Raw genomic sequence first — 14,562 nt, forward strand, 5'->3', positions numbered from 1 at the left:
AACATATAGATATTAGTTAAGAGACAAAATTATTTCTTTAAGGTCAACAAGTAGAGTTGAGTTTTAATCGTACTCCAACCCCACCCGAGCTATATTCATGGAATAAGAATTCTCTCAATTAACATAGAGACAAATCCTACACAATAATATACAAAATGTTACATGTAATATCACTTATAGCACTTGCCATGTCTTATATGGGAATTGATCTTGTGACCATGATTTGATACTACTTGTCACTTTAGGTGCAATTTTATTTGCTTAACCCAAATTTTGAGTTTTATGTTTCCACTCCGACCAAGCTAGACCTTAATGAGTGGATGCTATTCCACCATTGATAGTTGTGTTATGGGGCATTCAAGCATGCATAGCTATGATATGATGTGAGAATGGATTTTTCAACATCTAAGTTGTAACTACATAAGGTAAAATGGAACAAACTTTAATACAACCAATTTCAAATAAACTAAACGTACTTAAATATGATTGCCAGAAAAATATTTAATAATTATAATTTTAACTTAGATAAATTTTTTTAACCAATCAGAGGTGATAATACATAAAATAATATAAAAATTGGGGCAACGGATATACTATCTTTCACAACCACCTATCTATCGAATCAACTTTAATCTTCATATAAAAACAACATATGTGGCTAGAGATTAAGGAGGTGTGACACTATAACGAAGTGTTATGTTCAATAATGAGATTGAGAAAATATAAGTAAGTTAGAGTATAAATAAATTTCCAAAATGTGAAGTTCATAAATGGTATTTAGGGTATGGGCAAACACTCATATACTTAAATTAATAAAGTAGCTTATGGAAATTTGTATTTCAAGTGACAATAGAAAAATGCTTAAAAGATAAGATATCCAAAGTATAAAAGTGGTATAAGTGAATATGATCTAATATAAGATTCACTAAATAATAACAAAATATCACTTTTTCTTTCATAACTATCATCTTCAATTTGCTAAATAATAGAAAAGTGAATATTTTCTGATATTTTTACTATAAAAAATACCTTACTTCCACATTTAGTTGAAAAAATAATATAAAAATTCACCTTAGTGGAACTCAATCCAAAAAAACAATTCACCAATAAAAAAATACATTTTATGAAAAAGGTATTCACAATGATAATATCAGTGTCAACATAATTTTCATCATTCAAATATTAATAGTTGATTAGAATCAATATAGCAATACACTTAATAGTTTAGTAAAAGCATTATATATAAGTAATAAATGATGTTATAAAAAAAGACCGTGCAAATATAATAAATTAAGTTTTTAATTGTATTATTAAGAATTTGGACATGCGTCAAGTTATGAAATACCTAAATTACCCCTAACCCCAAATAAGTGCAAAGACCTTTCTCTCTTGTCTCTTCAACATAAGCTTCTTCTTGCATCTTCTGATCTCGTTCTCTCTCTCTCTAACTCTTTTCTCTCTCCTCCATTGTTTCAATTGAAGCAACTCTTAGGTTAACTCAATTTCCCTAATTCGACATGACTGTTATGACCCCAGCTCCCATTGATGTACGTCTACTCTTACTCTTTATGCACTCGCTTTTTCTATCTTTTTTTCACTTTTCAATTGATTATGTGTTTCTAATTACGTATTTATCTTTTCATGATTTTTTAAGCTGAATCGTGTGTTTGGTTGGTATCAATTTGAATTTTTTTATTTTTGGGGGGTTTCCTTTAGGGGTTGTGGTTTTTGATCTGTGGTAGTTGAATTTGCTTTAATTAATATGCTTGTATTGTATTTCATATTTTGAATTTCAGGGTTTTTATGTGTGGATTGATTCAACTGGGTTTGGTCTTCGGTGGATCCGAACTAGGATGATGATTTTTTGTTTTGATTTTGCTTTTTGCAGCAGCAGGAAGATGAGGAGATGCTCGTCCCGCATACGAATTCGACTGAGAATAATCACCAACCCATGGAAGGTATTTGATCTGTAGAGAAGAAACCTCTTTTTTTTTGTAACTTCATTTATTGCCTTTTATTTGAGGGTGCCCTATATTTGATCTAATCAAATTACAAGAGTTCAGAACCAGTTTGTGCACCGTTTGGTTTCTTGAAAAAATAGATAGATAGAGAAGAACCAATGATAAGTTGGTTTCAGAATTCTTGGTTTTCTGTTGTACCAATTTTTATTTATTTATTAGTTTTGCATTCTGGAAATTAACTTTTGTTTTTTTGCAACATTTAATTGATATTGTAATTCTATATACGTTCTCATGTTTTTCCTGGCCAACGATTAGGGAGTGTAGTTCAGTTATGGTCACTTTAATTTTTTTCATTTCATTTAACACACCACACTTAATTGCTATTTTTTCATTTATTTTTGTGATAACTAGTTGTGGCTCAACCCGAAACTGCCAATAACACTGTTGAGAGCCAGCCTGTTGAGGATCCTCCATCATCGAGATTCACATGGAGAATTGACAATTTTTCTAGGATGAATACAAAAAAGCTATATTCAGAAGTATTTGTTGTTGGTGGTTATAAGTGGTATCTTGCTTAAACATTCTCTTAGTTGATTCTGATGTTCATTTTTCTTAAATATTAGTTCCTACTTGTACTTAAATTCAGTGATATCCTCTCCTGATTCTTGTTTTGAACTGACAGGCGTGTACTTATTTTCCCAAAAGGGAACAATGTGGACTATTTATCCATGTATTTGGATGTTGCAGACTCAACTAGTTTGCCCTACGGTTGGAGTAGATATGCACAGTTTAGCTTGGCAGTGGTTAATCAAATCCAGAATAAGTACACCGTGAGAAAAGGTAGTCTCTTCAATCTGTTCTTTACATTTGTTACATGCTGAAATTAAAAATAAAGAATGATGTAAGGTGTTTGCTGCAATTAATTGAAGAGCATCTGATAACTGATACTTGAAGAATGTAATTTTTTGGTATAAATTCGAATTTTCACTGTATGTCACAATTGCTAAAGTAATATAGTCCCACATCAGATGATGATATGAGTCAAGAGCCATTCATAATAGCTCTGTCCTTGGGCATCCCTTCCCATATATGAGCTAGCTTTTGTGGTATGGCTCTTCCAAGGTTCTTATCAATTGGTATCAAATTATTAAGCATTTTTTGCATATCCTGATAAAAATTTGAAAGCTTAACAAAACAAGGTGATGACATACTTGTTTATTTCTTCTGCTTTCATCTTCCCATTCAATTTTTCTTCATTAAACCCCTTACTATTTTTTTAACTGCCACTTTTACATATATTCCTTTTCAAGTTGGATCCAAATCATGAAGTTTTTATTTTACCTGTCATACCCAGACCCCGCTAAGTGGGAGCCTCCTGCACTGTGTTGGCTTTTTTTAAAAACTAAACTTGCTAGTATTATTAGTGAAACAAATGAAAGAGGAAAATGTAGAAGGGTGCTGATGATTTTTTGGGTGCATATCCATGGATCTTGCTATAACTCATTTTACTAACACTATGTAGACACTCAGCACCAATTCAATGCACGAGAAAGTGATTGGGGTTTTACGTCCTTCATGCCACTTGGTGAATTATATGATCCTTCTAGAGGGTATCTTTTAAATGATACTCTTGTAGTTGAAGCCGAGGTTCTTGTTCGTAGGATTGTTGATTACTGGAGTTATGATTCAAAGAAGGAGACTGGCTATGTTGGCCTTAAGAACCAGGGAGCTACCTGTTATATGAATTCTTTACTCCAAACTTTGTACCATATTCCTTATTTCCGAAAGGTTAGGCAATATTTCTACTTTTTCTTTCTTGTTGCCTGAAGTTCAGTTGTGTGATTGAAATGATGAGGAAGCTGGGTCCTGAATGTCACATTTCAGGCTGTGTACCACATGCCAACTACAGAGAATGATATGCCCTCCGGAAGCATCCCTTTGGCTCTTCAAAGTTTATTCTACAAGCTCCAGTATAGTGATACCAGTGTTGCAACAAAGGATCTGACAAAGTCTTTTGGATGGGATACATATGATTCTTTCATGCAGCATGACGTTCAAGAACTAAATAGAGTCCTATGTGAAAAACTTGAAGACAAAATGAAGGTAACAGAAAGGCCTTCGGATGTTTCTGAAACTACAATCCCAAATGCTTTATGGATTATTTTTATTGTCTCTAGGGAACGGTTGTTGAGGGAACTATACAGAAGTTATTTGAAGGGCACCATATGAACTACATTGAGTGCATCAATGTGGACTACAAATCAACTAGGAAGGAGTCATTTTATGGTACTTTTATATGCATGCTGAATTTAATTATATATTTAGTTTTACCTTGTCACTTAATGCTAATTTACTTTTCCACATGCATGACAGACCTCCAGCTTGATGTCAAAGGCTGTCGTGATGTTTATGCTTCATTTGACAAGTATGTCGAAGTTGAACGTCTTGAGGGGGACAACAAATATCATGCTGAACAATATGGCCTGCAGGTTGGTTGCAGTTTATTCTGTGCCATGGCTGAGTCTTATCACAATCATATAAGCAGTTTATTCTGTGCCATGACAGAGTCATATCACAATCATATAAGCAGCTTATTCTATCTAGTTTGATGTGTAAACTTATTTTTTTGGTGATCCATAATATTTTCAGGATGCTAAGAAGGGGGTCCTATTCATTGATTTTCCACCTGTCCTGCAGCTTCAGCTGAAAAGATTTGAATATGACTTTATGAGGGATACTATGGTAAAGGTTGGTAGTCCAATAGACTGGTAACATATTTCCTTCTCTTGGTGCTTCATTTGCTGGCATATGAGGGTTTTAGTAGTTATTTTATTATTTAGAGTTCCACTACTTAGTACAGTGAAAGTGTGTTGCAAATGGTCTTTAGTTTTTTGTCAGAGTAAGATGCATACAGTCTGCTTCAGCTAATCAGATCTACTATAAAATGCGTATAATTAGTTATGCTGAACGATGTATAGTGATATACTTGTTCATTGTAGTATCATAGTATGCATTCATTCACAGAGGACAGTAGGTCCTTGTGTTATCGATTGCCACATGATTTCTTCCTGAGATTGCTTCTTTTTTGTGGATAACTTTTTATTCTTTTAACTGTTTCGTCAGGAAGAGCTTATCTTTTATATGTACATTACATATATTTAAAATTAACTTGTGAAGGGAGATTGTCTGCTAGAGTGCTAGAGGCAGCATGGGCATTAGCTATTATATTGAGATTCTACTGTTCTATCAATGGATTTGTCACTTTTGATGGATAGAGACAACAGATTTTTCTATGAGTGGAAGTTTGATTTTTCCTTTCTTTTTTGGTCTACATGTAGATTAATGACCGTTACGAGTTTCCCTTGCAACTTGACCTTGATCGCGAGAATGGAAAATATTTATCACCTGATGCTGACAGGACTGTCCGCAATCTTTACACACTTCACAGGTATTGTAGTGGACAGTGGTAGTGTCATCAGTTTTTGTTGCAGTTTACTGTATGGCTTTATTGCATCAGTGTTAGTCTGCTTGTGACCTTTCTGACTTGTTTCGTAATATTTTATCTGGTGGTTTGTCTTTTGGTGCATATGTTTTATTTAAAGCATGATATCATTTGCTGAGCCGTGTAAGTGTTAGAAGCCGTTATTAGCATTTATGTAGGTGTTTTTTACTCATATGGTTGAGTATATTGTAGTTGATTAATCACATTTCCTGTAATTATGTCATGTTACTGAAAGTTATGATTAAAGAACATGTGAAGCTTGACTTTATAATATCCTGGCGGAGTATTTTCTACAGCAGTATCAGAAAAGGAAATGTTAGAGGAAGCATAGAAAGAAGAAAGGAGACAAAAATATAAGAGGGAGAACGTGATTTGAGGATAGAAACTGGATAGGAAAAAAACAATTTAACTTAGGGAGAGCCAACTCTGATTCTTGCAAATCAAATAGGGGAATGCCTTCTCAAATTTTAACGAAACATTATAAAATGGATAGTGAACATCGGAAATATGGTATTTAACTATTTATATTTGTTCCTTCATGTTGGCTTGTCCTTGCGCAATTAGTTTTTATGCTTAGATTAATTTATGATGTTCAGTATTGACAGATTTGAAATTTTTCCCCAGTGTTTTGGTTCACAGTGGTGGTGTACATGGCGGACATTATTATGCTTTTATAAGGCCAACTCTCTCTGAGCAGTGGTATGTATAATAGGGTTTGTATGTTTCAACTGTACATTGCCTTTTGAGCTACAATGCTTTTATGCATGGATGCATGAGGGTGGGGGGCATGTTATGATACCTGCTTAAATGCTGATATTGCTGCATTCAACAATTTCTTTTGTGGTTCTCTGAGTTTCTAGAGACCATACATAGCTAGCTAGATAACATACACTTGGTGAATACATGTTTCATTGTTTTGAGATTACAAATTATGTGACATGATAACAAGAATATATACGTGACATGGAGGAAGTACTGAGATGTGTTATGTGGGAGTGATGTGAGTAGTAAATTACATTGATGATGTGATGAACAATCAGTTTGGCATATACAGGACTTAGACCTGTTTAACTTTTCATAAGGTTATCATGAAAGTTACATAGTTCATCTAGTTCTACTGATCCAGCATCATTTTTTAAAACAATTGTAATGACATTACATGAATTTCTGAGTCTAACATAGTTCAAATATAAGTATTTTGTTTACAATCCTTGCAAGTGGCGAAATCAATTTTCAAACTGTGAGCAAAATATTTTCTTAATTCTTTACATTACACAATTTTCAATGCAATAGAGATGAGTTATTTACATCAGACCTCTATTGCTTGTTTTGAATATGGGTGAAGTGGAGAGTATTTGGTTACAATCTTACAATGATGGAACCTTCATAATCACTCCACTTAATTTTATACAAGCACCACACCTAACACCTCTATATCCTTGATTAATGTTTTCTGATTCACAATTTTTTTACACGACTTTAATTGTAGCAACTGTTTATATACTCACAGCAGTGGAATGGTTGCTTCAAGAGTATATGCCAAGTGATATTTGATATGACTTTGTTGCAGTGTTAGACGATTAAATAGCTAAATTCTTTCCCTTGACACTTTTGATTGTATTTAGTAATATATTATTCAAATTAGCATGCTTTGTCAATGAACATGATTATGATAGAAGATTATGGGGTCGCTTGATCCATGTAGCCGACCCCACTTAGTGGGATTAAGGCTTGATTGTCGTTGGCACTGTCTCAGCCCTTCATTGCATGATTTGATTGATTATCTTACTGGATCTCAGGTACAAATTTGATGACGAGAGGGTGACAAAAGAAGACATTAAACGGGCATTAGAAGAGCAGTACGGTGGCGAGGAGGAGGTAATTGTTTTATTGCTGTTGGCTGTGGTATTTGATCCCTTTAAGCATTTGAGCATTTACTTATTTACAATTTAACCACCTGTACTTTAACAGTTACCACAGACAAATCCTGGATTCAATAACACTCCTTTTAAATTCACCAAATATTCAAATGCTTATATGCTGGTGTATATTCGTGAAACTGACAAGGACAAAATAATATGCAATGTGGATGAGAAAGACATTGCTGAACATTTAAGGGTAAGCTGCTATTCTTATGTACTTTAGGACTCAGAGTACAGAAAGTAAAATAGCAACATGTTTGTCATCTGCAATTCTTCATGCGAGCCTCATCTACAGACAAATTCATTGTTATTTTATGATAAATATTAGAAAGCATGCTATAATCAGCTAATGAAATCAATTTGATGACTGTTGTCAACTGAACCTGTTTTATGTTTTGTTTTTCTCACAAACCCTACAAGTTAAAAAAATTATTTGCTTCTGGAACCAAAACCAAGCCAAGTATAGTTTATTGATGTCTTTTATTTTATATTATTTGGTACTATTTATGTTGTTTTATTTTGGAAAATTTGTGCTGAGCTGGTGCAACGGATAAATGCAGGAGAGGTTGAAGAAAGAGCAGGAAGAGAAAGAGCACAAAAAGAAAGAGAAGGCAGAGGCTCACCTTTACACTATTATAAAGGTTCATAGTTCCTGACTTACATTTCTAGAATTTAGTGTTGTCTATGGCTTTTCAAAGATGCTATTATTTTCTAAGTAAAGTGTATTTATATATTACTGATAGCATATGATGTTTTTTAGGTGGCGCGTGATGAGGACCTTGTAGAGCAGATTGGAAAGGATATATATTTTGATCTCGTAGACCACGACAAAGTGAGGAGTTTTCGTGTCCAAAAACAGATGTCTTTTAACCTTTTCAAGGTATTATTACTAATCACTTACAAAACAATTATTTTTAAGTCAATACTAAACTATGAAACTTGTGATGCTGATGTTCGTTGATAATAACCACAAGAAACTTGCGATGGTCGATTAATTTTTATTTTATTGTTAATTTGTGATTTGCAGGAAGAGGTTGCAAAAGAATTTGGTGTACCAGTCCAATTCCAGCGATATTGGCTATGGGCAAAGCGTCAGAACCATACCTTTCGTCCTAATCGACCATTGACACATGTTGAGGAAGCACAATCTGTTAGTATTTTATATTTTCTTCATTATTTTGCTCGCCTTACCACACAGACATTCACTCATAAAAAAGGCAAAACAACTAGATTCGTCATAGGTCATTTTTCTGTTTTCAAATTGGTCTTGTATGTTATTTTCCCATTAGTTTTGTAGCTTAAAACCCATCTTTCGATGATACCATCATAGAAAAGTAATATAACCATATTGCAGATCTTTTCATTCTGAACTCAATGACACAAAAATAGCGAATTTGGATTGAGTTTTGAGGAAAAGTCAGTGGTTAGGACCAAAATGAAAAAGAATGAAGTTACCGGACGAAATTGGAAATAGAAAGTAACTTGAAGATGTGTTTTATACTTTATTGGAGATGTTGATTTTGTTTAAAATGAGCTGCCTTCACCACATATTTTGTGTCAAATCTATTGTATGCTTCATGCCATCTTATTTTGATTTGCTAATTTCATAATTGTCATCACTGCTTACCTTTTTTACGATTATTATTCTCGGCCTGGATTATAGTTACTACTGTGTGAATTTGTGGCAAGTTCATTTTTTCTCAATTTGCTTTGTATTGCAGGTTGGTCAATTGAGAGAGGTATCAAACAAGGTCAACAACGCAGAACTAAAGTTGTTTTTGGAAGTGGAGCGTGGACTGGTATCATTTATATCATGGAAGTTTTGTTATGTTTTCATAGCATTAAGCATTAATATCCCAACACAAGTCCTGTTGACAATCTACATTGTTATGTAGGATTTACGTCCCATTGCACCACCTGAGAAGACAAAGGATGATATATTACTTTTCTTCAAGTTATATGAACCAGAAAAAGAGGAGCTACGGTACTCAGTAATTCTTTGTTTAACAGATTACCATGTAACACTGAACTGGATTGACACAACATGTATTTTTCCTGTGGTGGCAGTTATTTAGGTAGACGGTTTGTAAAGAGTACTGGTAAGCCATCAGAAATCTTAACAATGTTAAATAAAATGGCTGGTTATGATCCTGACGAAGAGATTGGACTTTATGAGGTTGGTATATGTTGTCCCCTTTAACATTTCTCAGCTGTAACATAAAAAATAATTATGAATGATGTCCAGCCTATGTTTTCAAGCAATATGCTTCTTTACCTGCTAAGTGTTGGTCAAGCAGTTATGCCTTCATTTGTTTAGTAACTGATTATTGATATTAGAGAATAAAAGTTAGTTACAACTGTCGCTGTTAGTTAGGTTACATCCTATTGTAGACCTCTATATATATAGTGAGGTTCAACTATTGTAAGAATTCATTGAATTCATTTCTACCAATGAAATAAAATCAGAATTCTCTTCTCCTTTCTCTCTAGATTAGGTTAAACTTTTACAATTGATAATAATTAAAATACTTGATACATAAAAATTATCTTTCTGGCATAAATCTTGTTGGAAGGGAGTGGACTTCCGTTGGTGATGCAATTTTCAGGTTCTGATCTTAATAAGCATCTTTAATATTTGGCAGTAGTGAATTGACTGAGCCTATTGCTGTGCAGGAAATTAAGTTTGAACCAAATGTCATGTGTGAACCTATTGACAAGAAGTTAACTTTTCGAGCTAGCCAGGTAATTTATATGCATGGTATAGCGTACATTGTGCTGCTGCATCTTTGTGTAGCCTGTTGAGCTTCTGTTCTGTTGCAGTTAGAAGATGGAGATATTATATGCTTTCAGAGAGCTCCTGCCATGGATAGTGAGGAGCATTTCCGCTATCCTGATGTACCTTCATACTTGGAATATGTGCACAATCGCCAGGTATTTTATTTTGATTTGATGTGATGCAAAACATGAAACTTGGCTTGTCCATGTGCATGCATGGATATGAATCTTAAACCAATAAGCCTTGCATGGTTCAGTATGTTTATTTTGTCTTCTATCAGCTGATATTTTTATCTCCAATTCATGTATTTAGGTTGTTCACTTTCGTTCTCTGGATAAACCTAAGGAAGATGATTTCTGCCTGGAGATGTAAGCATTTTGGAATTTATTGTACTAAATCATTCTGTTTATAATATTCTAATTTTTAACTTGAGAGAGCATGCAAGTATTTATCTATTACTTTGCTTAGAATTTCATCCTCATCATGTACTCTTATTTACATTGCCTTCTAGGTCAAGGCTCTATACATATGATGATGTTGTTGAGAGAGTAGCTCAACAACTTGGTTTGGATGATCCTTCAAAAGTTAGGCTTACCCCACACAATTGCTACTCTCAACAACCAAAACCCCAACCTATTAAGTACCGTGGGGCGGACCATTTGTCAGACATGCTGGTTCACTATAACCAGGTAGTTATTGTTCAATCCTTCATAATTTTTCTTCCTGAAAAACAAAATATCTTATTTCTTTCTCCCGTGTCAGACTTCGGATATTTTATACTATGAAGTACTTGACATCCCTCTGCCAGAATTACAAGGTTTGAAAACACTGAAAGTGGCATTTCACCATGCTACCAAAGATGAAGTAAGTATGATGATCTGATTCTCTTTTGGTTTTTATGTATATAAATTTCTTAAGCTTTTTGTTTTATTTTTGTAATTTTCATTCAGGTGGTTATTCATACCATCAGACTCCCAAAACAGAGCAGTGTGGGGGATGTTCTTGATGATCTCAAAACAAAGGTTGTTTAGGTGGATTTATATGCTTTGGTTCAAAAATAAACTGTGAACTTTTACTCCAATTATAAATTTTCTCTTCAGTTAATTAATTTTATCTTATACTCACTTTTCTGTTGCTGTAGGTGGAGATGTCTCATCCTGATGCTGAGCTTAGGTTGCTTGAAGTCTTCTATCATAAGATATACAAGGTACAGGGGTTACGTATATGTCAAGTCATAACTAACTATTGATTGAATACAATAGAATAGATAGAAGAGTTACTAAATCTGAAAACTCCGATTGTACTGAATGAATCAGTAACCAACTATTACAAGTGAAGCTGGTTATATATACAACAGCTGATCATAACTGATCTGCTGTGAACAGCTATCATCCGAACCTAACTGCCTCTGCTGCTCAGGAGAGGCAGATGCAGGTGCTTAAGCATTTCACTCTAATGTTAATAAGAATAACCCTGTGAACACCTGTCATCCGGACCTCATTGCCTCTGTTGCTCAGGAGAGGCAGGTGTTACTAAAAATGCTGGTGTAGCTATTAGAAAAATACATTCATTTAATTCATTCTTTTTTGCCATTGTCTGTCCAGGTCTTCCCTCCCACTGAAAAGATTGAAAGCATCAATGATCAATACTGGACATTACGTGCAGAGGAGGTAGCAGTCTCTCGCTACTTTTTCTATCTTTATTGTTTGTGTATGAGGTGGAAGCAGTGGAATTTATGAATATAATAATTGCTTTTATATTGGCTGTTTCTCTTAATAAGTGAGGCTCTTTAATGGTTGTGATTTGCTTCTTACAGATTCCTGATGAGGAGAAAAATCTTGGTCCTCATGATCGTCTTATTCATGTATATCATTTTACTAAAGACACAGCTCAGAACCAAATGGTAAATAGTTTTAGTTTATTCCTTTTTTACTTTGTACAGTTATAATATTTTGATGCCTTTGATACTTCGTACGATGTTAATTGTTTACCAAACCTTTTCTTTTCCTTGTAATATGTACAGCAAATTCAGAACTTTGGGGAACCTTTTTTCTTGGTCATACATGAAGGTGAAACATTGGATGAAATTAAACTGCGAATACAGAAGAAACTTCAAGTTCCCGATGATGAGTTTGCTAAGGTATTTCCTCTTCCTGTGTTTTATGTTTATACCCAGCTTCCTCGTTTTCGAGTAGTTTTGTTGAGTGATGAACCAATTAGTAAATTTTGATTTAATTTACCTAAGTTTTTATTATTTTTCTGCTTTGGCCAGTGGAAGTTTGCTTTTTTCTCCTTAGGACGTCCTGAGTACCTTCAGGACTCTGACATTGTATCCAGTCGTTTTCAGGTGCATTCAATATCTCTTTCATCTTTCTTTTCAATTCAGATGCTATGAAGTAGTACCATTTTCATGTTTGAGTTTATGCTCATATTGTCCTTTTGTTGTTTCTTGTTATAGAGAAGAGATATTTATGGTGCTTGGGAGCAGTATCTTGGCTTGGAGCATATTGACAACGCTCCTAAAAAAGCATATGCTGTTAACCAGGTTAGTAACTTTGATGGCAATAACAGATTTTTGGAGCTCATTTTGGTTTTGTTTGGATTTGTTTTGTGTTTGTCCACTGCATTGAGGTTGAAAAAACTTTGGTTTGTTCCAGGGTATTAACTTACCTATTTTGTTTTCAGAACCGCCACACGTTTGAGAAGCCAGTAAAGATTTATAATTAGTGAAGCAGTACTGATGAGCTCCCTTCCCGCAAGGATGAATTTGGCATTCTTCTACATCTATGGGCTTGTAAAAAACTTGGAAAATAGCAGAAGGTTACTCTGTATAGGCAACTAGTGAAATCAGCAATTGTGATGGTGTCTGCAGGTTTTGTATTAGAATTGTGCTATTTAATTCTGTCAGATGGACTAAAACTGCTCTCAACACTTTGTATCTGCCGACCGCAGTCCCTTGAGCTTTTTAACTTCCGTTTCTGTATGGAAGTTCTTCTTCAAGTTGAAGTCATTGATCATCATCACTGCACTTGTATCAGTACATAAGATTTTTGGATTAGTGAGTGTATACAGGGTATAGTTTGTCTGACTCTTCATTTATCATTTTCTTGATTGCTTCCAGATTTTGCTTAAGTTAGAAGAAGAAAAAGAAGAAAAAGAAGAAGGGGTGCTGCAAAATGGTGTAGCAAAGTTGATGTAATGTTGTATAGAGGAGACTTGTGAGCCTTCTCCTCATAACTCTTTAGCATAAAATTTAGTATTATGCAGCACCATTTGGTCTTTTTCATGTGGGTGTTTGTATTTTTGGAATATTCCCATTATGATTATAACTTAAACCATGTTATCATTTGATCAAACCCTTCTCTGTTATTTCCACCAAAATATTTCAAGTCATCCTTCAAGAGGAGCCATCCAAACTTATGTCCGAGTTTAAAATCTTTGCATCAATAATGTAAATTTTTTACACTATAAGCTTACTTTTGTTTGAAAGTCAATGATAGTTAACATATGAAGGTTATGATTCGCTGACTGTGTAAAAAACATTTTTATTGTCAGTGTATATATATTAAATCGTTAAAGTTTTTATCTTTATCTAATTTCCCTCTTCAAGAATATTCTTATCCTTAAAATTCTGAAGTTGAATTATATCTCATTCCTTCAATGAAATGATAATTCACTAAAACAGGGTAATTAGTTAGTTATGTATAACGATAAACAAGTGAATCTCTAGTTTTTAAATGATTAGAATGATATTTCCAATTTTAAGTAAATGATTGTTTGAATTTCAATAGCAAGGAACTTGTCCTTTTATGTGGCATCATTCCATTTGCATATACTGATAAATAAGTAAATAAAAGTATAAATAATTATTTGAATTTGAAATGAAAAATGAAAAGGATTGATAGATGACATGATATTTTGAAAACATTGTGCAATAAACTTGAGTCAGATTTATAAAATCTAAAAGAAATAGTTTAAATGAAAAACAATTATTTTATAATGCTAAGAATTCTTTAAACTCTACAATGATATTGCCGGGTTACATTAAGAAAAAAAAGAAAATTTACACTAAGATTGCCGACTTATATTAAATTAATATAAACCCCAAACTCTACACTACCATAGTCAGGATTGACACTGATATATTATATTATGAAGCACTTGGCATGTCTCTGCAAGAATTACAAGTTTTAAAAACATTGAAAGTTCATTGTCACTATGCTGCCAAGGATGAAGTGAGTATGATGATTCAATTCTCTTTATGTGGTTTCCCCTTAACCATTCCATTTTATTTTTCTTAAAGTGGTTTTCAGAATTGGCACACATTTGAGTCTAGTAATGATTTATAATTAAGTATTTATAAATCATGATTAGATTCTTCCTTTAGCATGCATTATTAGT

The 14,562-nt window shown here is 33.7% G+C and overlaps 1 protein-coding gene across 2 annotated transcripts; it reads left to right on the plus strand.

The window, feature by feature from the left end:
- On the plus strand, positions 1,388-13,447 carry LOC109360657 (ubiquitin carboxyl-terminal hydrolase 12-like). Of its 2 annotated transcripts, none has more exons than XM_019605695.1 (32): positions 1,388-1,547; positions 1,889-1,958; positions 2,373-2,526; positions 2,644-2,801; positions 3,484-3,749; positions 3,846-4,064; positions 4,139-4,247; positions 4,335-4,450; positions 4,611-4,709; positions 5,300-5,409; positions 6,088-6,162; positions 7,263-7,341; positions 7,435-7,581; positions 7,946-8,026; positions 8,146-8,265; positions 8,413-8,535; positions 9,107-9,184; positions 9,281-9,369; positions 9,453-9,561; positions 10,059-10,127; positions 10,206-10,316; positions 10,474-10,529; positions 10,673-10,850; positions 10,924-11,025; positions 11,112-11,183; positions 11,303-11,368; positions 11,766-11,831; positions 11,978-12,064; positions 12,185-12,301; positions 12,434-12,508; positions 12,620-12,706; positions 12,847-13,447. In XM_019605695.1, exons 1-32 carry the CDS (start codon positions 1,518-1,520, stop codon positions 12,886-12,888), a joined length of 3,360 nt encoding a protein of 1,119 aa, XP_019461240.1. In that variant the 5' UTR covers positions 1,388-1,517; the 3' UTR covers positions 12,889-13,447. The 2 variants fall into 2 exon arrangements, with proteins under 2 accessions (XP_019461240.1, XP_019461241.1); XM_019605696.1 differs by having other exon boundaries at positions 1,892-1,958.

This window comes from Lupinus angustifolius, chromosome LG11, assembly GCF_001865875.1.
Source record: "Lupinus angustifolius cultivar Tanjil chromosome LG11, LupAngTanjil_v1.0, whole genome shotgun sequence".
Taxonomy (NCBI): domain Eukaryota; kingdom Viridiplantae; phylum Streptophyta; class Magnoliopsida; order Fabales; family Fabaceae; genus Lupinus; species Lupinus angustifolius.